The sequence below is a fragment of the Salmo salar genome, chromosome 25 (genome assembly GCF_965601325.2).
Source record: "Salmo salar chromosome 25, fSalSal1, whole genome shotgun sequence".
NCBI classification, from domain to species: Eukaryota; Metazoa; Chordata; class Actinopteri; order Salmoniformes; family Salmonidae; genus Salmo; species Salmo salar.
This window is the reverse complement of record NC_138315.1, coordinates 28,996,900-29,018,972: the sequence shown is the minus strand read 5'-3', so window position 1 is coordinate 29,018,972 and position 22,073 is coordinate 28,996,900. Positions and strand designations below refer to the sequence as shown.

The 22,073-nt window shown below is 42.1% G+C and overlaps 2 protein-coding genes across 4 annotated transcripts; one reads left to right on the top strand and one right to left on the bottom strand.

The window, feature by feature from the left end:
* Positions 1 to 1,575: 1,575 nt before the first annotated feature.
* On the bottom strand, positions 1,576 to 8,427 carry lrrc63 (leucine rich repeat containing 63). Of its 3 annotated transcripts, none has more exons than XM_014173855.3 (10): positions 8,334 to 8,427; positions 7,882 to 7,997; positions 4,400 to 4,897; positions 4,050 to 4,208; positions 3,779 to 3,933; positions 3,358 to 3,456; positions 2,766 to 2,902; positions 2,556 to 2,639; positions 2,206 to 2,445; positions 1,576 to 2,064 (listed from the first exon to the last, which is right to left on the bottom strand). In XM_014173855.3, the coding sequence occupies exons 2-10, from the start codon at positions 7,973 to 7,975 to the stop codon at positions 1,851 to 1,853; spliced, it is 1,680 nt and encodes a 559-aa protein (XP_014029330.1). In that variant the 5' UTR covers positions 7,976 to 7,997; positions 8,334 to 8,427; the 3' UTR covers positions 1,576 to 1,850. The 3 variants fall into 3 exon arrangements, with proteins under 3 accessions (XP_014029330.1, XP_014029329.1, XP_014029331.1); XM_014173854.2 differs by having other exon boundaries at positions 7,882 to 8,004; positions 8,334 to 8,425; XM_014173856.3 differs by lacking the exon at positions 7,882 to 7,997 and having other exon boundaries at positions 8,334 to 8,425.
* A 5,391-nt stretch (positions 8,428 to 13,818) lies between these two features.
* Positions 13,819 to 21,955, top strand: LOC106586483 (plastin-2). Its single transcript, XM_014173846.1, has 16 exons — positions 13,819 to 14,186; positions 17,612 to 17,688; positions 17,798 to 17,958; positions 18,093 to 18,222; positions 18,529 to 18,661; positions 18,782 to 18,863; positions 19,010 to 19,175; positions 19,346 to 19,488; positions 19,675 to 19,770; positions 19,959 to 20,154; positions 20,282 to 20,360; positions 20,462 to 20,576; positions 20,682 to 20,815; positions 20,954 to 21,074; positions 21,220 to 21,344; positions 21,444 to 21,955. The coding sequence occupies exons 2-16, from the start codon at positions 17,622 to 17,624 to the stop codon at positions 21,574 to 21,576; spliced, it is 1,881 nt and encodes a 626-aa protein (XP_014029321.1). The 5' UTR covers positions 13,819 to 14,186; positions 17,612 to 17,621; the 3' UTR covers positions 21,577 to 21,955.
* The last annotated feature ends 118 nt before the right edge of the window (positions 21,956 to 22,073 follow it).

Here is a 22,073-nt window from a genome sequence, read left to right as displayed (position 1 = left end):
CAATTCAGGGTTACTCCAAGCAGTTTAGTCACCTCAATGTGCTCAATTTCCACATTATTCATTACAAGATTTAGTTGAGGTTTAGTGAATGCTTTTAGTTTTTGAAATGTATGACTAACTTATTCCTTGCCACCCATTCTGAAACTAACTGCAGCTCTTTGTTGAGTGTTGCAGTCATTTCAGTTGCTGTAGTAGCTGAGGTGTATAGTGTTGAGTCATCCGCATACATAGACACACTGGCTTTACTCAAAGTCAGTGGCATGTTGTTAGTAAAGATTTTAAAAAGTAAGGGGCCTAGACAGCTGCCCTGGGGAATTCCTGATTCTACCTGGATTATGTAGGATAGGCTTCCATTAAAGAACACCCTCTGTGTTCTGTTAGACAAGTAACTCTTTATCCAAAATATTGCAGTGGGGTGTAATGCCATAGCACATACGTTTTTCCAGCGGCAGACTATGATCGATAATGTCAAAAGCTGCACTGAAGTCTAAAAAGACAGCCCCCACAATCTTTTTATTATCAATTTCTCTCAGCCAATCATCAGTCATTTGTGTAAGTGTTGTGCTTGTTGAATGTCCTTCCCTATAAGCGTGTTGAAAGTGTGTTGTCAATTTGTTTACTATAAAATAGCATTGTATCTGGTCAAACGCAATTTTTTTCCAAAAGTTTTCTAGGGGTTGGTAACAGGTTGGCCATTTGAGCCAGTAAAGGGAGCTTTACTATTCTTAGGTACTTTTGCTTCCCTCCAGGCCTGAGGACTCACACTTTCTAGTAGGCTTAAATTGAAGATATGGTAAATAGGAGTGGCAATATGATCCGCAGTAATTTTCCATCCAAGTTGTCAGACCCTGGTGGCTTGTCATTGTTGATAGACAAGAATAATTTTTTCACCTCTTCCACACTCACTTTACGGAATTCAAAATTACAATACTCATAATTTGGTCAGATAGACTTTGATGGGTCATCAGCGTTTGTTGCTGGTATGTCATGCCTAAATTTGCTAATCTTGCCAATGAAAAAAATCATTAAAGTAGTTGGCAATACCAGTGGGTTTTGTGATGAATGAGCCGTCTGATTCAATGAATGATGGAGCAGAGTTTGCCTTTTTGCCCAAAATTTCATTGAAGGTGCTCCAAAACCTTTTACTATCATTCTTTGTCATTTATTTCATAGTGTAGTTTCTCCTTTTTATTCAGTTTAGTCACATGATTTATCAATTTGCAGTGTTTGCCAATCAGTTGTGCAGCCAGACTTATTTGTCATTACTTTGGCCTCATCGCTCTCAACCATACATCTTCTTCTCTTTTTCTTCTAAGGTTTTATAGCGTACCACAACTAATGTTGTATTGCCGCCACAACCTGGATGGGGGTAAAAAAAAGTATTTTAAAAATGCCATTACACTACGTATAAAAAAGAGTTACAAAACTCGTCTCACTCCTTCAGTCATTCAAAAAACAATTTGTCAAGCTATCTGTTGAGGTGCATGTCTGTGATTGGTCCATATTTCGTTTGTTTAAATAAGTCAGACTTAAAGCGATACACACTACTTGATGGCTGAAATAGTTGAACACAACTAGCATTCAGAAATACTTTATTTTAATTGGAGGTCAATGGAAAATTTAAAGACATTAAAAGTGCCATAATTATGGGAGTTTTCACATGCGCTTGCTGTGCAAAATAAATGTTTTGCAGACAACTACTCAAGGCTATATAAAGACAGTGACATCAGTAAACATTATGGTAAGGTTACAATTTGGCACAAGATTAGTAGAGCTGATGAGATAGATATTCAGAGGTCTTTGGCTACTAAGGCCAAGATACAGTAGCCTCAGTATTGGTTCCTTCATAGTCATGTTAGTTGTTCACTATTGTGAGTTGTGTCTTCTCCATACAGAAGACTGGAGAGACTCTTGGTCTGGTTCTTGAAGTTCCAGTGGCATGCTGGGGTGCAGGCATAGAAGATGAAGGGCACCCTGTGTAGTCCGAAGATATTGTAGCAGGGCCGGATCACCTTGAGTCCAGGTCCGTACATAGGACCCCTACAGCAGTCACACACACCCACCCTGGGGAAACAAAAAAAAACACACACACTATCAATGAAACAGTCAACTCTTTTACCTTAAAAAAACCAACAACATGGAGTTCATCCTTTATACTGTGTATTTATTTAGTTGAATCTGATCAGGGTCGTGTAAATAGGCTACCTGCTAAGGGCCATCTGTGCCTCAGGGGGAAGGCTGGCGTAGCGCAGACAGGTGTCTGTGAGAGAGAGGGTCATAGTGGCTGAGTGTTGCAGATCCTGGGGAGAGTTCCAGCTGCAGCTCTTCCAAAAGTAGGGGTGCATGTAGTTGTTGGAGATCCTGAGCTGGTTGAGGGAGAGGCGCAGGGCCCCACAGGGCAGGCCAGGCAGCTGGTTCCCCTCCACATTCAGGTACTCCAGAGTCCTGCACACAGAGGTGTTCTGTTACATTTAAATAATAACACAAGGTGGGTATTATACAAAGGTGGTGATGGTCATGGTCTTTGCAGGCTTACTACCTACTCTAGACTGTACCTGAGTTTTCTGATGTCATTTGTTAGGGATGAGAGGAGGTTGTAGGATACGTCTAGAAACTGCAGGGTGGGCAGCTGGTACAGCCTGTAGGTAGGACCAACAGCACAGGACTCAGATCTGGGAGACCGACAGAGACTTCTAACAGCAGGGTAGGTTTATAACACTGTGTATAACAAGTTCCCAACCATGTAGCGCCCCCTTGTGGCTTACTCTGACGGCAGGGAGGTGATCTTGCAGAAGGAGATGACAAAGGTTTTGAGCCTGGTGAGTCTGTGGATGCCGGTAGGAATCTCCTCTATGGGGTTGTCTCTCATCTTCAGCACCTCCAACTGCGTGAGCTCATACACCTGTTTAAAGAGAGAGAGGGGAAGAGATATTTGGAAGTTGTCTTGCCATGGAATTGCAATGACATTTTGCAACATGCTTTCAAAACCCCCTTTTCAGATAAATAGGCTCTAAAACAGGGTTCCCCAACTGGCGGCCTGCGGGCCTAATTTGGCACACGGGTGATTTTATTTGTCCCCCCAACTTTTCAGAGCATTTTTTTTTTTTTATTGTTGGACATAAAAGACCGTAACAACACCAGCAAATCAGCTCCAAGTGATCTCCAAGTGAAATCTGTTTCAAAGTATTCCGAAACATAATAGAGAGATATACTGTATGTGATCACATACAAATTTAAGCAAGGTTTGAAATTATTTGTTTTAGTCAAATATCTAGTTGATGATCACTGCTCTAAAATTACCCCAATATATTGGTAAGATAATGCTCATGGTTTGCCTCAGTTCATAAGGCATCTCACCTCCACTGGGAAGATAGTGAAGTCATTGAATGACAGGTTGAGGTAGAGCAGGCTCTGGGCCAGAGGAGTCAAATCAGGAAGCAGGGCAATGAAGTGGGCCTGAGAAAACACACAGTAAATCCCTCAGTCAAGGTTCAGAGAAAAAGGGAAGCTCTAGCTTACATATTTCTCTTCAACTTCCTGTTATGCTACATTTGAGAAACAGCTGTTTCATTTACTTTTAATGATAGTCAGAATAAGTGATGTCTGTGTTTCTGTCGCGCTCAATAATGCTGCCAAGAGTCTGAGAACAAAGGTTTTCAATACATAAGGAATAAATTACAAAACAATAAGAAAAGGATACATAAATAATTGGCAAAGAGACTTGTAGAATTTGACACACACCCACACAAACACACACACAGTAAGCAACACACAGCACCTTCAGGGTGAGTGCCTTGCCCCCCTCCGTCAGACAGTCCAGTATGGCCAACTCAGATGGGTTGATGGCCTCTCCAGAGTGCCTGAACGGGGAGTGGGTCCGCCGAGAGCCCTGGAAGTGCTTGGTCGTCACAGAGTTCAGGATCACCTCCGTTCCTGCTCAAAGGAAAAGTTGATTTATTTGCTACAAGAAAAACAGAACTTGGCTTTGTACAAACAACTCAATAGTGTTAGTTTTGTTATAGTAAGTCAGAAGGCAAACATGTTCTTGCCTAGGTATAGATTTTCCTGTTTCTGAACAGCTTGTCTTTCCCTTGGGGGTACCCAGATCGCCACAGATTTCTGTTCAGACCTGCAGGTCCCATCTCCCAAACAGCTCCGCCGACACATCATCTGAGTTTGCACCTCCATACGGATCAATGCTGCCAGCTCTTATCAGATAACACACACAATACGCATGAAGAAACAGTACACCACTGTAACTTACACAAGCAAGCATCCTTGTCACACAATACTCACTAAATAATACACTAGTACTGGTGCATAATGAACACACCACAATCTGGATTATAGCCTACTACAATGGTAGGTAATCTTTTAACATATTATATGCAGTATGTACCGCATATGATTTGCTTCTGTGGGATCCTGGTCTTGGCCTCTGGCAATTTCTCAGTGGACATCAGCTGCTTGGACACCTCAGTCTGTTGCCCTTTGTGCAGCTCCATCAGGAAAAGCCCAACCAGCTTCCTGTAGTTGCAGCGAGAGAGGGCCACTTTCTTCAGGCCCTCTAGTGACTGAGCCCCACAGCCGCCATTAGGGTCCCGCAGAAAGTCATTGAAGCTAAAGCTAGGGGGAAAAGGGATGTATCTGGGGTCTGTCTTGAGGAGGTCGAGGAGGGGGATTTTGGGGAGAGTGCGTGGCGGTTTACAGGGGAAGCCCTCAATTATTTTAGGTACTAGCATGGATGGGACCGAGGTCAGGGGAGTGGGAGCTGCCCTAAAGGCTGCAGGGTCATAGTCCCAAAGAGGAAGCATGTGGCAGCTTGACTCACTCCGCTCGGTGGCACTGTCCTTCAGATCCCTTCTCTCTGTTGAGGGCAATGAGTCTATGATTGTACCTGGAAGAAACAAATGCAAGTTTCCCATGGCACTTTAACAGTTGGATCAAACGTAGATAGTGCTGTCCAACATTTTTGTTATTTTTCGTTTTTTAAACAACTAATTGACCAACGATTCAATTATTTGAATTCCATTTAATTAATTTGTATTCTGTGAGCTCAATGCGCACATTGCACAGTCTCTCTAGAGATAAATCAGATCCAGCCTGTGTGATGTTGTACGGAGTTGTAGTTTCCAACAGGCCAATATTCTCCATAGTTTAGCTCATAAAACATGGTAATTAACTACAATGACCATAATCCATTGCACATCTGCTTGTCCAGTCTGTGTTTCTTTTACAAATGCGCAATTGTGTGGGGATATAAAGAGCAGTTATTGTTCGCAAGGTATCTCTACCTGAAAATACATGACCTAAGTGATTAATAGTTGGTATTCAGCAGACATAAAAGTATGCCTTATTTACTTTGAAGAACGACAAAATAGTGATTTTGTCAGAAAGCATAGGCAGCAGTGAAAACAAATGTGATTTACACAACTGAAATATTTTATTAAAATAAAGTAATGTGAACAAATGGTAAATAAGTGATAAGCAGTAATGGGCAGTCACTACCATCATGGGACTTTAATTCATTGTTTTATTTTGTGCTGTTACAGCATTCAACCCAATTAATCGGAATCAAAAACATTATTTTTGAATAATCAAACCCGAAACCGAACCGACCTCAAAAAGCACTAATCGCTGAGCACAAAACATAGATGAAGGAGGATAAGAATGGCATGCTTCCTGCTAATTGTCTATATCATTTCTATAGTTATCAAGTGCAATGAGACATGCTAAATGAAGGTAATGTAACCCAGGGATTGACAAGCACTTGCCCACCAAATCAGGAATATTTTTTGGTTGCCCGAAGATTATTATCACTTGCCCGAAAATGTTAATTCGCTTTTTACATGCATAAGTGTCATATATTGCCTGCCTTTCACCTACACATAGGGGAGAAATAAGAAAGATCAGTACCGTAATTCTTTGTATTCTGGTTGTTCTCAGAGGAGGCTCAATTTGCCCGACTGCCTTAAATTGTCTGTCTTTCGGAATGTTCTTGCAATATTCTCATAAAACGTGTCTAGAAAATGAATATTGTATATTCTGAGAACATGGCAACCATGTCCTGTGTATGTTTGGTGGGACGTTGATGGAATATTCTCCTACCCTGAAAAAAACTGGGCACATGAATGTTCTTGCAACGTTCCATAAAACGCATCAAGAACATTAATGTACACTGAACAAGAATATAATCGCAACATGTAAAGTGTTGGTCCCATGTTTCATGGGCTGAAATAAAAGATCCCAGAAATGTCCCACATGCACAAAAAGCTAATTTCTCTTAAATGTTGTGCACAAATTAGTTTACATCCCTGTTCGTGAGAATTTTCTCCTTTGCCAAGATAATCCATCAACCTGACAGGTGTGGTATACCAAGAAGCTGATTAAACAGCATGATTATTACACAGATGCATCTTGTGCTGGGGACAATAAAAGGCCACTCTAAAATGTGAGGTGACTGCAGGAATGTCCACTAGAGCTGTTACCAGAGAATTTAATGTTTATTTCTCTGGTAAACTGCCTCCAATGTCGTTTTAGAGAATTTGGCAATACATCCAACAGGCCTCAACCACAGACCACGTGTAACCACGCCAACCCAGAACCTCTACATCCGGCTTCTTCACCTGCAGGATCATCTGAGACCAGCAACCTGGACAGCTGATGAAACTGTGGATTTGCACAACCGAAGAATGTCTGCACAAACTGTCAGAAACCGTCTCAGGGAAGCTCATCTGCATGCTTGTCATCCTCACCAGGGTCTTGACCTGACTGCAGTTTGGCGTCGTAACCGACTTCAGTGGGCAAATGCTCACCTTCGATGACCTCTGGCACGCTGGAGAAGTGTGCTCTTCATGGATTAATCCCGGTTTCAACTGTACTGGGCAGTTGTGTGGGCGAGTGGTTTTCTGATGTCAACGTCGTGAACAGAGTGCGTTATGGTATGGGCAGGCATAAGCTACGGACAATGAACACAATTGCATTTTATTGATGGCAATTTCAATGCACAGAGATACCATTACCTCATGTTTCAGCATGATAATGCACAGCTCCATGTCGCAAGGAACTATACAAAATTCCTGGAAGCTGAAAATGTCCCAGTTCTTCCATGGCCTGCATACTCACCAGATATGTCACCCATTGAGCATGTTTGTGATGCTCTGGATCGACGTGTATGACAGCGTGTTCCAGTTCCGCCAATATTCAACAATTTCGCACAGCCATTGAAGAGAAGTGGGACAACATTCCACAGGCCACAATCAACAGCCTGATCAACTCTATGCAAAGGAGATGTGTTGCGCTGCATTAGGAAAATGGTGGTCACACCAGATACTGACTGGTTTTCTGATTCAAAGTATCTGTGACCAACACTTACATATCCGTATTCCCAAGCATATGAAATCCATAGATTAGGGGCTAATGAATTTATTTAAATTGATGTATATGAACTCTAACTCAGTAAAATCTGAAATTGTTGCATGTTGCTTTTAGATTTTTGTTCAGTGTATATTCTGAGAACATTGCAACCACGTTCTAGATAAGTTCTGCTTGACATTAAAGGAACATTCTCCTAACTTTAACACAAAAACATTGCTAATATAGATAGAATGCTGTTCCCCTAACTAACAGAAAACTGGACACTCAAACATTAGGGGAACATTGGGGGTAACATTACAAAAACGTTCCCTCTCCCTGGAATTATCAACTGGGCAGAAAGATCAGTTTTAAGCTGCTGGAATGACTTTTCAGTTTCACTTTTTTGTATCGTCCAATGGGGCAACCTCTGAGCCTGTTGAATTTGCGGAACTGCTCAATTCACTTGTCCCAGGAAATAGGGCAATCCCTGTATTCAACCCCTGTATTACAATCCCTGTAACCTACCTGAAAGTATAGGCGAAGGAAGTGATTTCACAATGGGGGGAATCTTTTTAGGGGGCAAAGGCCTCCGAAGAAGCCTTGCACGTTCTGATGGCATAGCGACTCCACGGTGAAAGCTTCTATTTCCTGGCAAAAAGTACAGTAGCTAAGTTTACTGTATACATTTACAGTTGCATAAATGTCTGACAATGACACCGATCTTCATGAGGAGGGTGCAGGCTAATCAGAGGGAGCAAAACTGGCAAGCCTAGTTGTTGACAACATTAAGAAAGCAGAGAGCTAAGCTAACCAACCACAAACAACCAGTCATATAATAATAGCAACCAGTAGCCATGAATCTACCAAATAATGACATTTGAAACACGTTCAATATAAACATTACATTCTTAATTTCACATTTAGTTAGCTAGCTAGCTTAGCTCCATCATATTGTCCCTTTTTGGAGGCAAACTTACCGCTGAGATTTCCCTGGCCTCTATGTAAGTGGTGGAGAGTCGACCTCCCGATTCAGCAGAGCCCTTGGCAACCGCCATAACAACCGTCAAACAAATCAAGAGTCTGAGTCAAATTGGGTGCATGCATATAATTCAGTTAAGAATGAAAATAGTAATTTAATAGGATATCTATGTATGCTTGATTGTCTACTACACTAGAGTATGCAGGGTTGGGTAGGTTACTTTCTAAATGTAATCCGTTACAGTTACTACTTACCTGTCCAAAATTGTAATCAGTAACGTAGATTAGCCAAACTCAGTAATGTAATCTGATTACATTCAGTTTCTTTTAGATTACTTTCCCCTTAAGCATTAGAAGAAGACAAAAATGTATGTTACCAATTGAACGACATCTATTGCAGGATAAATCAAGTTAAAGTTTACATAGCTGGCCATATATGGATGTTACATTTTACTTTATGGTTATGTAGGCTTCTTCTAACCCATCGCTTTTTACTACATATAATAATACGATTAAATTGTAATTTTACATTAAAAACCAAAGTCTTTCAGAATTCCAGTCATTTCAATAAATATTATACCCCTTGATCTTCAAGAATAGGACTTGGAAATATGGAAGTATAGATTAGCCAAATTGTTTTACCTGAGCATAACCAGAAAACTAAGGACTTATTATCCAGCCCTACTCTGTTGTTTATGATTTGTTGTCATGGAGGACTGATTGGGCTCATTGATTCGAGTTGAAAAATAAATGCTGTGCCCATGGTATGGCATGCTTTGAGCACTACTGAAAAGTACTATTTACATGTGAAAAATGTATGCCATATGCTGCATTTGCTAAAGGCCTATTTTTGACCTTTTTATTGGTGATACTTTGATATCTTGCGGGCAGCTGTTTAAATGGCGAATCTACAGATGAAACAATAACAAAACGGTCGCCCCGCCTGTTTTAGTAAAAGGCTGAGGGATGGGCCTGGAGAAATGTAACCAATAAAAGCCCCACTTTTATTCCATAGGCTGAGATCCGCACTATGCATTTGTTGCAAGAGCGAATATTTCACTGGCTGTCCACTAGTTTCAAAAACTATGATTGATAGGTAGCTTAAACTTCTTGAATTCAACCATTATTGGATTCAAATACACATTTAGATTTGTGAACAGTCATCCACAACAACCCAAATCCGTAAGGCGCAAATAGCTAAATCAAATCAAATCCATTTTTATTTGTCACATGCACCGAATACAACAGATGTGTGGACGAATGTGGCAGGGTTTACAGACAATCACGGACTACAAAAAGAAACCAGCCACGTCACGGACACAGACATCTTGCTTCCAGACAAACTAAACACCTTCTTTGCCCGCTTTGAGGATAATACAGTGCCACCGACGCGGCCCGCTACCAAGGACTGTGGGCTCTCCTTCTCCGTGGCCGACGTGAGTAAGACATTTAAATGTGTTAACCCTCGCAAGGCTGCAGCCCAGACGGCATCCCTAGCCTCGTCCTCAGAGCATGCACAGACCAGCTGGCCGGTGTGTTTACGGACATATTCAATCTCTCCCTATCCCATTCTGCTTTCCCCACATGCTTCAAGATGGCCACCATTGTTCCTGTTCCCAAGACGCCCCATAGCAGTCACTTCTGTCATCATGAAGTGCTTTGAGAGACTAGTCAAGGATCATATCACCTCCATCTTACCTGTCACCCTAGACCCACTGTAATTTGCATACCACCTCAATAGGTCCACAGACAATGCAATCGACATCACACTGCACACTGCCCTATCCCATCTGGACAAGAGGAATACATATGTAAGAATGCTGTTCATTGACTACAGCTCAGCATTCAACACCATAGTACCCTCCAAGCTCATCATTAAGCTTGAGGCCCTGGGTCTCAACCCCACCCTGTGCAGCTGGGTCCTGGACTTCCTGACAGGCCGCCCCCAGATGGTGAAGGTAGGAAACAACATCTCCACTTCGCTGATCCTCAATACTGGGACCCCACAATGGTGCATGCTCAACCCCCTCCTGTACTCCCTGTTCACCCATGACTGCGTGGCCATGCACGTCTCCAACTCAATCACCAAGTTCGCAGATGACACAACAGTAGGAGGCTTGATCACCAACAACGACAAGACAGCCTATAGGGAGGAGGGGTGAGGGCACTCGGTGTGTGGTGTTAGGAAGACAACCTCTCACTCAATGTCAACAAAACAAAGGGGATGATCATGGACTTCAGGAAACAGCAGAGGGAGAACCCCCCTATCCACATTCGACGGGACAGCAATGGAGAAGGTGGAAAGTTTTAAGTTCCTTGGCGTACACATCACAGACAAACTGAAATGGTCCACCCACACAGACAGTGTGGTGAAGAAGGTGCAGCAGTGCCTCTTCAACCTCAGGAGTCTGAAGAAATGTGACTTGTCACCTAAAACCCTCACAAACTTTTACAGATGCACAATTGAGAGCATCCTGTCGGGCTATATCACCGCCTGGTACGGCAACTGCACCGCCCGCAACCGCAGGGCTCTCCAAAGAGTTTTGCAGTCTGCACAACTCATCACCGGGGGCAAACTACCTGCCCTACAGCACACCTACAGCACCCAATGTCACAGGAAGGCCAAAAAGAGCATCAAGGACAACAACCACCCGAGCCACTGCCTGTTTACCCTGTTACCATCCAGAAAGCGAGGTCAGTACAGAGGCATCAAAGCTGGGACCGAGAGACTGAAAAATAGCTTCTATCTCAAGGCCATCAGACTGTTAAACAGCCATCACTAACACAGAGAGGCTGTTTCCTACACACGGACTTGAAATCATTGGCTACTTTAATAAATGGATCACTAGTTACTTTAATAACGTCACTTTAATAATGTTTACATATCTTGCATTACTCATCCCATATGTATATACTGTATTTTATACAATCTATTGCATTTTGCCTATGCCGATTGGTCATTGCTCATCCATATACAGTGGGGGAAAAAAGTATTTGATCCCCTGCTGATTTTGTAAGTTTGCCCACTGACAAAGAAAGGATCAATCTATCATTTTAATGGTAGGTTCATTTGAACAGTGACAGACAGAATAACAAAAAAAATCTCCAGAAAAACGCATGTCGGAAATGTTATAAATTGATTTGCATTTTAATGAGGGAAATAAGTATTTGACCCCCTCTCATACAGAAAGATTTCTGGCTCCCAGGTGTCTTTTATGCAGGTAACGTGCTGAGATTAGGAGCACACTCTTAAAGGGAGTGCTCCTAACCACAGCTTGCTACCTGTAAAAAAGACACCTGTCCACCGAAGCAATCAATCAATCAGATTCCAAACTCTCCACCATGGCCAAGACCAAAGAGCTCTCCAAGGATGTCAGGGACAAGATTGTAGACCTACACAAGACTGGAATGGGCTACAAGACCATCGCCAAGCAGCTTGGTGAGAAGGTGACAACATTTGGTGCGATTATTCGCAAATGGAAGAAACACAAAAGAACTGTCAATATCCCTCGGCTTGGGGCTCCATGCTAGATCTCACCTCGTGGAGTTGCAATGATCATGAGAACGGTGAGGAATCAGCCCAGAACTTCACGGGAGGATCTTGTCAATGATCTCAAGGCAGCTGGGACCATAGTCACCAAGAAAACAATTGGTAACACACTACACCGTGAAGGACTGAAATCCTGCAGCGCCCGCAAGGTCCCCCTGCTCAAGAATACATATACATGCCCGTCTGAAGTTTGCCAATGAACATCTGAATGACTCAGAGGACAACTGGTTAAAGTGTTGTGGTCAGATGAGGCCAAAATGGAGCTCTTTGACATCAACTCAACTCGCCGTGTTTGGAGGAGGAGGAATGTCGCCTATGACCCCAAGAACACCATCTCCACCGTCAAACATGGAGGTGGAAACATTATGCTTTGGGGGTGTTTTTCTGCTAAGGGGACAGGATAACTTCACCGCATCAAAGGACGGGGCCATGTACCGTCAAATCTTGGGTGAGAACCTCCTTCCCTCAGCCAGGGCATTGAAAATGGGTCGTGGATGGGTATTCCAACATGACAATGACCCAAAACACACGGCCAAGGCAACAAAGGAGTGGCTCAAGAAGAAGCACATTAAGGTCCTGGAGTGGCCTAGCCAGTCTCCAGACCTTAATCCCATAGAAAATCTGTGAAGGGAGCTGAAAGTGCGAGTTGCCAAACGTCAGCCTCGAAACCTTAATAACCTTGAGAAGATCTGCAAAGAGGAGTGGGACAAAATCCCTCCTGAGATGTGTGCAAACCTGGTGGCCAACTACAAGAAACATCTGACCTCTGTGATTGCCAACAAGGGTTTTGCCACCAAGTACTAAGTCATGTTTTGCAGAGGGGTCAAATACTTATTTCCCTCATTAAAATGCAAATCAATGTATAAAATTTTTGACATGCGTTTTTCTGGATTTTTTTGTTGTTATTCTGTCTCTCACTGTTCAAATAAACCTACTATTAAAATTATAGACTGATCATTTCTTTGTAAGTGGGCAAACGTACAAAATCAGCAGGGGATCAAATACTTTTTTCCCTCACTGTATGTGACCAATAAAATTTGATTTGATTTGTGAATACCTTACCATGAAATGTTTACTTACAAGCCCTTGACCAACAATGCAGTTCAAGAAATAGTTAATAAAATATTTACTAAATAAACTAAAGTAAAAAAATGTAATCAATCAATAGGCAACACAAGAAATGTACATAACAATAACAAGACTATATACAGGGGGTACGGGTACCGAGTCAATGTGCTGGGGTACAGGTTAATGGAGGTAATTTGTAAAGTGACTATGCATAGATAATAAACAGCGAGTAGCAGCAATGTAAATAGTCCGTGTGGCCACTTGATTAGTTTAGTTGCTCAGCAGTCTTATGGCTTAGGGGTAGAAGCTGTTAAGGAGCCTTTTGGTCCTAGACTTGGCGCTCCGGTACTGCTTGCCGTGCGGTAGCAGAGAGAACAGTCCATGACTTGGGAACAGTCTATGACTTGGGTGACTGGAGTTTTTGACAATTTTTGGGGCTTTTCTCTAACACCGCCTAGTATATAGGTCCTGGATGTCAGGAAGCTTGGCCCCAGTGATGTACTGGGCCGTACACACTACCCTCTGTAGCACCTTCCGGTCAGATGCAGTCTCCAGACCTTAATCCCATAGAAAATCTGTGGAGGGAGCTGAAGGTGCGAGTTGCCAAACGTCAGCCTCGAAACCTTAATAACCTGGAGAAGATCTAAAGCTAAAGAACATATGCACATCCAGGTACATTTTTGCAGGTGCTGGAGTTGCTCAACTTGCCCGACTGCCATAAATGCCATAATTTGTCATTTTTTCACTTAAACAATGGGGAGGAACCAGAAAGATCAGTTTTAGGTAGTTATGAGTCAAATAAATTCTCAGAGCATGCTCAACTTGCACGACTGCCATAAATGCCATAAATTGTCTATCTTTCACTTAAGCAATGTAGAGGAACTAAAAAAAATCCGTTTTAGGCTACTGGGATATTTTGCAGTTTCTTTTTTTTCTTCTTTTTTTCATTGGGGCAACCTCAGAGCAGGCCCAACTTGCTCCCACCTTGATAGCTCCGTCGCAGGCAGCAGATTGCCATATAAAGACACAACGTCTTTCATTTGTCTTAGTGAAGTTGTCCTGGGTTGCATGTCACTTCCTTCCTAGTACATTTGAATAGATTCGTTGTCAGTTGACTTCTGAGGGAGAGACAGTGCACTGCCTGTCAAGCAGTGAGAGCAGCAGACACACTGAAGGAAGGAGAGTGAGTCAGAGACCACACAGACAAGCCTTCCAGTCAACTCACCTCCCTAAGGTAATTCAATCTCCTGACCTTGGGGCCTCTCTGTGTCAGTGTCTGTGTGTGCCAGTATTTCATTGAATCTACTGGGAAGATGGTCTGTGACTGCATGTTGATTTTGATGAGGATGAAGATGAATGATGATGATAAGGACGTTGAGTTTCTGTTGCTTTAACAGTCCACAAGTGTTCACAGATGGTCGTGTGTGTTAATAGATGGTGTCTTCCTGGATCTGAGGGCAGCATCTGTAGTTTGCATTGATTTACAGTAGCCTAACAATATGCATATTAATCATAAGGTATCCTCTTGCTACTTTATCATCCAAGGATTGTTGTTACACAGTCACATAATACATTGATACAGTATTACAAAAATTGTTATATAGCCCTATAGTGAATTCTGATGTTCACAGGAGAAGCATTGCCATGTCATGGCTTTAGTTTTAGTATCAGCAGAACATGGTGGCAGAGAGCAGAAGCAGTCTAAATCATTGCATAGTGTTTAAACAGGAAGTTAGTTGGGTTGTGGTTAGCCTTGCTGCAACTGCGTGAAAGCCAACAGTAACTTATTTAAACATGTACATTTTCAAAAAGTTTCCATCATATCATCACTATTCATCCAATAACGTGTGCTTACATGTTAAGCATGTGGAATTTTCTGGCACATACACATCTGTAATCTTCAACTCAACACTGCTGTAGTCGTTTAGAAATTATGAACAATAAATAATATGTATGTTGTCTTTCAATAGTGCTTGAATAATTAATAACACACTACACTTAAAGGGGCAGTGCAGTTAACTTTATTTTCCTTTTTTTAATGATATTTACAAACTATGAGGTCGAAATAACACTCTTAAATTGTGCAAAAGATGATAATGCCCTTTTTGTGTAAGAGCAGTTTAAAACAAAAAGGCCTGAAATTTCAGCCTGTTTAGGTGGTGCAAATCTTTTGGCCCACATCATGATTATAATAGACCAATGACTGTTCATCTGGGTAAGGTGGTGAGCTCTAGACCATCCTATCAGCCAATCAGGGCTGTGCATGTAAATATCTTAAAATGTGTTTCCTAACATCCACATGATCAGACTGAGCATTTCAAGGGCCAAAGGAGGCTCAGGGAAATAGATGATAACAGATATATTTTGGAGTTATTTTCATTAAATAAACAGTAATGATTTAAAATTAAAATTACAAAGACTGCAGGGGGCTTTAAAGGAATGGGCTTTTTCATACAAAACAAATGAGAGAAACTGAGTGAGCACAATTGATTGATGTATAAAGATTCATTTGAGTGACAAACAGATTGGCTTTGATAAATGTCCACATCATAATATTGTTCCAATAAATCTCTATTCCTCTAGCTAATCCATGCAAATGTACCTTTTCATTTGATTATTTTCTTAGTACATAATGAATAAGCTGTCTGTTTATTAAAAGAGACCAAGATTTGCAAGTGAAATCCGCGGTACCATGACTGATGTTTGTGGGTATTGCAGTTTGATTTCCATAAAGGCCCTTGATGATTTTAGTGGCTGAGACCACAGGTAATCCTTGATGATTTTAGTGGCTGAGACCACAGGTAATCCTTGATGATTTTAGTGTCTGAGACCACAGGTAATCCTTGATGATTTTAGTGTCTGAGACCACAGGTAATCCTTGATGATTTTAGTGTCTGAGACCACAGGTAATCCTTGATGATTTTAGTGGCTGAGACCACAGGTAATCCTTGATGATTTTAGTGGCTGAGACCACAGGTAATCCTTGATGATTTTAGTGTCTGAGACCACAGGTAATCCTTGATGATTTTAGTGGCTGAGACCACAGGTAATCCTTGATGATTTTAGTGGCTGAGACCACAGGTAATCCTTGATGATTTTAGTGACTGAGACCACAGGTAATCCTTGATGATTGATGATGGTTTTAAGGATTTCAAATCAAGGAACTGGATTTGCTTGATGAAAGATAACACCCCTCATGATCAAATTGCAAAGACACATTTACTTCATAATCTAAAAGGCAGGTAGCCTAGTGGTTAGAGCATTGGGCCAGTAACTGAAAGGTTGCTGGATCGAATCTCTGTAGTTCTGCCCCTTAGCAAGGCAGTTAAATTACTGTTCCCTGGTAGGCCGTCATTGTAAATAAGAACTTTTTCTTAACTGACTTGCCTAGTTAAATAAAGGTTCATTATTATTTTTAATTTTTTTTAAGTAAAGTCTGGGTAAATGTCAGCCCTAAAAAGGCAGTAATATCCTATAGTTAGATTAGTGAACATTACACTGTGCCATTACACTGTGGTTTATTGAATAATCAGAGAGTGTCTCAGTGCTGATTGGAATGTAATGCTTACAAAGTGACAAAGCTGGTAATGTTGAGCCATGGTGTGTAAAGACATCAGTTTCACTTCTGCTTCTGACCTCTATAGCTATAGTGTGAGAAAGGGAACAAAACACGAATTTCCTTGTTTTTACTTATTTGAGCATTCAGAACTGTGCTACTACATACCCACTGGGCAAAAACTGGTTGAATCAACTTTTTTCCACATCATTTCAACAAAAAATTGTAATGTTATGATGTTGAATCAACGTGGAAAACCTATTGGATTTGCAAAAAGTCATCAACATAAGGGATTTAAATAAAAAATGTTTTACCTAAATCCAATGACATGATGACATTTTTGTTGATTTCACGTTGAAGTCACAGAAGCTCAACCGAAATTAAATCAAAACTAGACGTTGAAATGATGTCTGTGTCCAGTGGGTACATTGTTGAATATAGATGAATAATGGTCTCTAGACCCTTCTCCACACTATATGTTTAGAAAACCATCGATGCAATCTCTAGGAGCCAAGCTGATTTGTCCTGATGCGATGGGTGACAATGGAAAGAGAAACATTTGTTCCTCATCTCCAAACTTCACACCTCTGAGGCAAGCAGAGCAGACCTAGTTTGAAGTAGGTCTCTGTCTCTAACATGACCTTATATCTCTCGCTGTATCTGTGGTATATAGCTTTAGTGGCCTCACTGAAACCACACAGTGAATGGCAGCCATTCACAGGATGAGTTGGAGGAACTGAGAGAAGCCTTTGCTAAGATCCTGTCTGTTATCAGTACAGCTACATCTACTCCCCTCTCAACTCAGACTGGGGCCTGAAATGTATACTCAGTCCTAAAGCAGATGAAATAAAGACATGAATAAAGATATGAATCGTATGAATGACCTCACCACCTTAGCAGAAGTAGGAAGGAAGTAGCTCGCTAGAAGCAGGATGTTTCACAAAGAAATAGACATCAGAGCCCAGAACCTCTGGGTAGAGCACATTTTTTTTGAAATTATCACAATGACAAAATGCTGAAATTTGAACATTTATTCTAGTTCCTCCCTGTTGAGTATGTTCAGTACCGTATGGTTTAGTGAAGTTATGTGTAACTGGTTTCAGATTCCACAAGATGGCTGCTCCAGCACAGATCTCTCAGGATGAGTTGGAGGAACTGAGAGAAGCCTTTGCTAAGATCGGTGAGAGCCTGACAGGGAAATTCATTGTAGACTCACTTCACTCTCTCACTTTTTTGCATTCAACAAGGCTACATTCTACGTGACCTTTGACCTATATTTCTTATTCCAGATGTCGATTCTCACGGCCACATTGGCACAGATGAGCTCAATGACCTGTTCAAAGCTGCCAACCTGCCATTGCCAGGATACAGAGTCCGAGAGATCATCCAGGATCTCACCAAGACAGGAGACCTGCATGACGGCAAAGTCACCTTCAACGAGTTTGCCAATGTAAGTTCAGAGGTCAATAGGTCAAAATCAATGGCAGTTACAGAAAGTCAATGTCAAAGAAGAGCAGACCATATCTTGAGACATCTTGACATGACACCAGAGATACATGGTCTCATCTCTTCTCGTTCACTAAGGTCGTCCATGGACTGAAGAGCACAGAGGTGGCTAAGACCTTCAAGAAAGCTATCAACAAGAAGGAGGGCATCTATGCTGTAGCAGGAACCTCAGAGCAGTCCAGCTCAGGCACACAGCACTCCTACTCAGGTGACTGTCCCTACTTGTTTCACTGGCTGAGAATACCCCCAAGATATCTACTTCAGTCTGTCTAGATACATCTGTAGCCAACATCACAAAGGAAGCACTTATCATTCAAATGAGACATACAGAACCACATCTATATCTATATGTGGAACAATCCATCAGTACAACAAGACTCCCTGGTCTGTGAAGTTACACATCTATACGTCTCTGATTGGCCAATGTATACAAATATTTCTCCATAAATACAAATACTCCTACATGTATAATGTTGTGCATTCCCTCCATGCCCACACATTTCTCCACTGACAGAGGAGGAGAAGGTGGCTTTTGTGAACTGGGTGAATAAGGCATTGGAGAAAGACTCAGACTGCAAGCATGTCCTCCCCATGGACCCCACCACTAACGACCTGTTCACCGCTGTCGGAGATGGGATCGTTTTATGGTACTTTCTAACTGGTCTCATGGACTTACTTTAGAGTATGTGCAACCTTGATGATATAAATCAATCCCTTCAGAAATATTCCATTGATATCAACCTATGCATCTCTCCTTCACCTGGTAGTAAGATGATCAATCAGTCTGTTCCGGACACCATCGATGAGAGAACCATCAACAAGAAGAAGCTCACACCCTTCACCATCCAGGTAACCTTTTACAGACTGTTCAACACCAGCTGACTCAGAGGACTGCAGCTTTGTATAACCCATTGACAGTCATTTCTTTGTCATTATATACAGTATATACTGTATGCCATGCACAGGTATCTATACTGTTTTGTGTGCTCTAACAGGAGAATCTGAACCTGGCTCTTAACTCTGCGTCGGCCATCGGCTGCCACGTGGTAAACATCGGAGCAGAGGACCTGAAGGAAGGCAGGCAGCATCTGGTCCTAGGCCTGCTCTGGCAGGTCATCAAGATCGGCTTGTTCGCAGACATTGAGATCAGCAGAAACGAAGGTGTGTGTGTTAAATGTTTATTTGAATATGTATTTTCAATGTTTTGGTGTGTTTTATAACTTTATAACATGTGAGTGTGTATATATATATATCTACAGTACTGTACATCACTTGATCTCTGTAGCTATGTATGTTAATGAGTGTGTTATTTCAATGATGTGTGTGTGCAGCTCTGATAGCCCTGCTGAGGGATGGGGAGAGCCTGGAGGACCTGATGAAGCTTTCCCCAGAGGAGCTGCTGCTGCGCTGGGCCAACTACCACCTGGAGGAGGCCGGCTGTTCCAAGATCAACAACTTCAGCTCTGACATCAAGGTGGGTCATACGCACCATGTCTGTCCTGGATTATCATATGACTGTGTCAGTCCTGGATCGTCATATGACTGTGTCAGTCCTGAATCATCATATGACTGTGTTGGTACTGGATTGTCATATGACTGTGTCGGTCCGGGATCTTTTTGTGCATTTGTGATTGTGTACATTTTTTGTTTTGCATTACAGGATTCCAAGGCCTACTACAACCTCCTGAACCAAGTGGCCCCTAAGGGAGATGAGGAGGGAATCCCTCTGATTGCCATCGACATTTCAGGAATAAGGGTACATGGTCATCCCACCCTAGAAAACATAATCAATTGCAATTCCATTTTAGGCAACCTTATCAACAGACAGTGCTGTTATTCTTTTTTGGTTAAAAGTGCCTGCTAAATTGACCATATTATCAATGAGTGATGCATCATAGATACTGTAGATGTTGCTGTTAAATCTCTCCCTACCGCCCCCTGCAGGAGAAAGAGGACATAAAGAGAGCAGAGTGCATGTTGGAGCAGGCTGACCGTCTTGGCTGCCGACAGTTCGTCACAGCAACCGACGTAGTCCGCGGCAACCCCAAGCTGAACTTGGCGTACATTGCCAACCTGTTCAATAAGTATCCTGCCCTGAAGAAGCCAGAGAACCAGGACATTGACTGGAGCTCCATCGAGGGTCAGGGTTGGGACCATCCCAAACCATAACCTAGTTCCTGAGCATCCCCTCTTCCTGATTAAATAATATAAACCATATATACAGTACAAGGCCTGAACCAGTGTGTAATGTTATCTGTCACTTACAGGTGAGACCAGAGAGGAGCGCACCTTCAGGAACTGGATGAACTCCCTGGGGGTCAACCCTCGTGTCAACCACCTCTATGTGTAAGTACAGTACAGGTCACTCCATCTTATTATACACCATTTCCAACCATTTCCAATCATTTGGAAACCACACTAATGTAATGTGTGTGTGTGTTTTACAGGGACATAGATGATGCTTTGGTCATCTTCCAGCTCTATGAGAAGATCAATGTGCCAGTGGATTGGGACAGAGTAAACAAACCCCCTTACTCCAAACTGGGCAGCAACATGAAGAAGGTGAGACTACGAACAATAAGTGTTCTCCCACAGTGCGATCGTGATTAAACTGATCAATTGATTGAATTATTATTCATTGATTTATTATGCGTTTGTCTGTGCCAGTTGGAGAACTGTAACTATGCAGTGGAGCTGGGGAAGAATGAGGCTAAGTTCTCCCTGGTGGGCATTGCTGGACAGGACCTGAACGAGGGCAACAGAAAACTCACCCAGGCCCTGCTGTGGCAGCTGATGAGGAGGTAATGCAACAGAACATTATTAAAAATGCTTTAGATATTTTTTCCCCGTTCAGGTCATGTGATCAGGAAAAACTCATAAGCAGGCCCAGTGCCTACTCCATAATTCCACATTTAGAAGGATCCATCTCTTTCTCTCAGGTACACGCTGAACATTCTGGAGGAGCTTGGTGACGGGCAGAAGGTGAATGACGACACCATCGTCACCTGGGTCAACGACACACTCACACAGGCTGGCAAAGGCACCATCTCTGGATTCAAGGTAGGCTGTAACTCTGCTGTTTAACATTTTCCTGACCATGGTACCTTTTTTGAAGTACTAGACTTCATTCTACTTTTCCAAGTAGAATAAGTAAAAAATAAAGTATCCACCACAGCAATAGCTCAGTGTGTGTGTACCTCTGTAGGATGGGTCCATAGCCACCAGTATGCCAGTCCTGGACCTGATTGATGCCATCCAGCCAGGCTCCATCCGCTATGACCTAATCAAGGTGGAGGACCTGACTGAGGAAGAGAAGCTCAATAACGCCAAGTACGTACAATGTGATAACATTTGAGTACTAGCTTGATGAAAGAGATTAAATGTTCAGGACAACAGATAAGATGTCCCCTAAATCCTGCCTGTTGTCAGGTATGCCATCTCCATGGCCAGGAAAATTGGAGCGCGGGTGTACGCCCTGCCTGAGGACCTAGTGGAGGTGAAACCTAAGATGGCGATGACAGTGTTCGCCTGCCTGATGGCCCGGGGCATGAAGAGGGTGTAGGGGTCATAACCCCACAGAACACATCACATGAAGAGGTGATCAGTATAACAACCAGAATCAGGTTACAGAAGATATTAGCTCACTAGGTCAATACTAATTCAGTAATGTAGCTAGTATGTCTGGAAATCAGTGATTCAAAACTCAGAGCTGATAATGAAGAGCAGAAAACAAATAATAATACTGTACCTGGAGTTATACAAAATATTTTTTACAAAATGTAGCATCTTATTTTGATAAGATTTAACTCTTTTTTTTTTTAACATAGAAACTTATTCACTTGATGCTATTAATTTCAAATTGGGACCATTTTGCTTTCAGACTAACATTTGTGAAAAGATATCAGGGAAACAGATTTTTATATAAAATAATTTAAAACAAATGTTGTGTGTCTTGGTTTTGTTCACATGTATTATAATGCACATGCACTACACCTTTACATCAGTATGAGCAGTTCCCTTACAAATAGTTGTTCTGCATTGAGAACCTATTCATGTCAT

What these genes read in the sequence shown, in the direction of transcription:
- lrrc63 (XM_014173855.3), bottom strand. Translation starts at nt 7,975, where the DNA reads ATGCCATCAGAACGTGCAAGGCTTCTTCGGAGGCCTTTGCCCCCTAAA. An exon ending in ATCACCTCCCTGCCGTCAGA is followed by an intron (nt 2,640 to 2,765) that starts GTAAGCCACAAG and finishes TCCTACCTACAG; the next exon opens with GCTGTACCAGCTGCCCACCC. An exon ending in GCACAGATGGCCCTTAGCAG is followed by an intron (nt 2,065 to 2,205) that starts GTAGCCTATTTA and finishes TTGTTTCCCCAG; the next exon opens with GGTGGGTGTGTGTGACTGCT.
- LOC106586483 (XM_014173846.1), top strand. Translation starts at nt 17,622, where the DNA reads ATGGCTGCTCCAGCACAGATCTCTCAGGATGAGTTGGAGGAACTGAGA. An exon ending in TGAGATCAGCAGAAACGAAG is followed by an intron (nt 19,176 to 19,345) that starts GTGTGTGTGTTA and finishes GTGTGTGTGCAG; the next exon opens with CTCTGATAGCCCTGCTGAGG. An exon ending in TGGGCAGCAACATGAAGAAG is followed by an intron (nt 20,577 to 20,681) that starts GTGAGACTACGA and finishes TGTCTGTGCCAG; the next exon opens with TTGGAGAACTGTAACTATGC.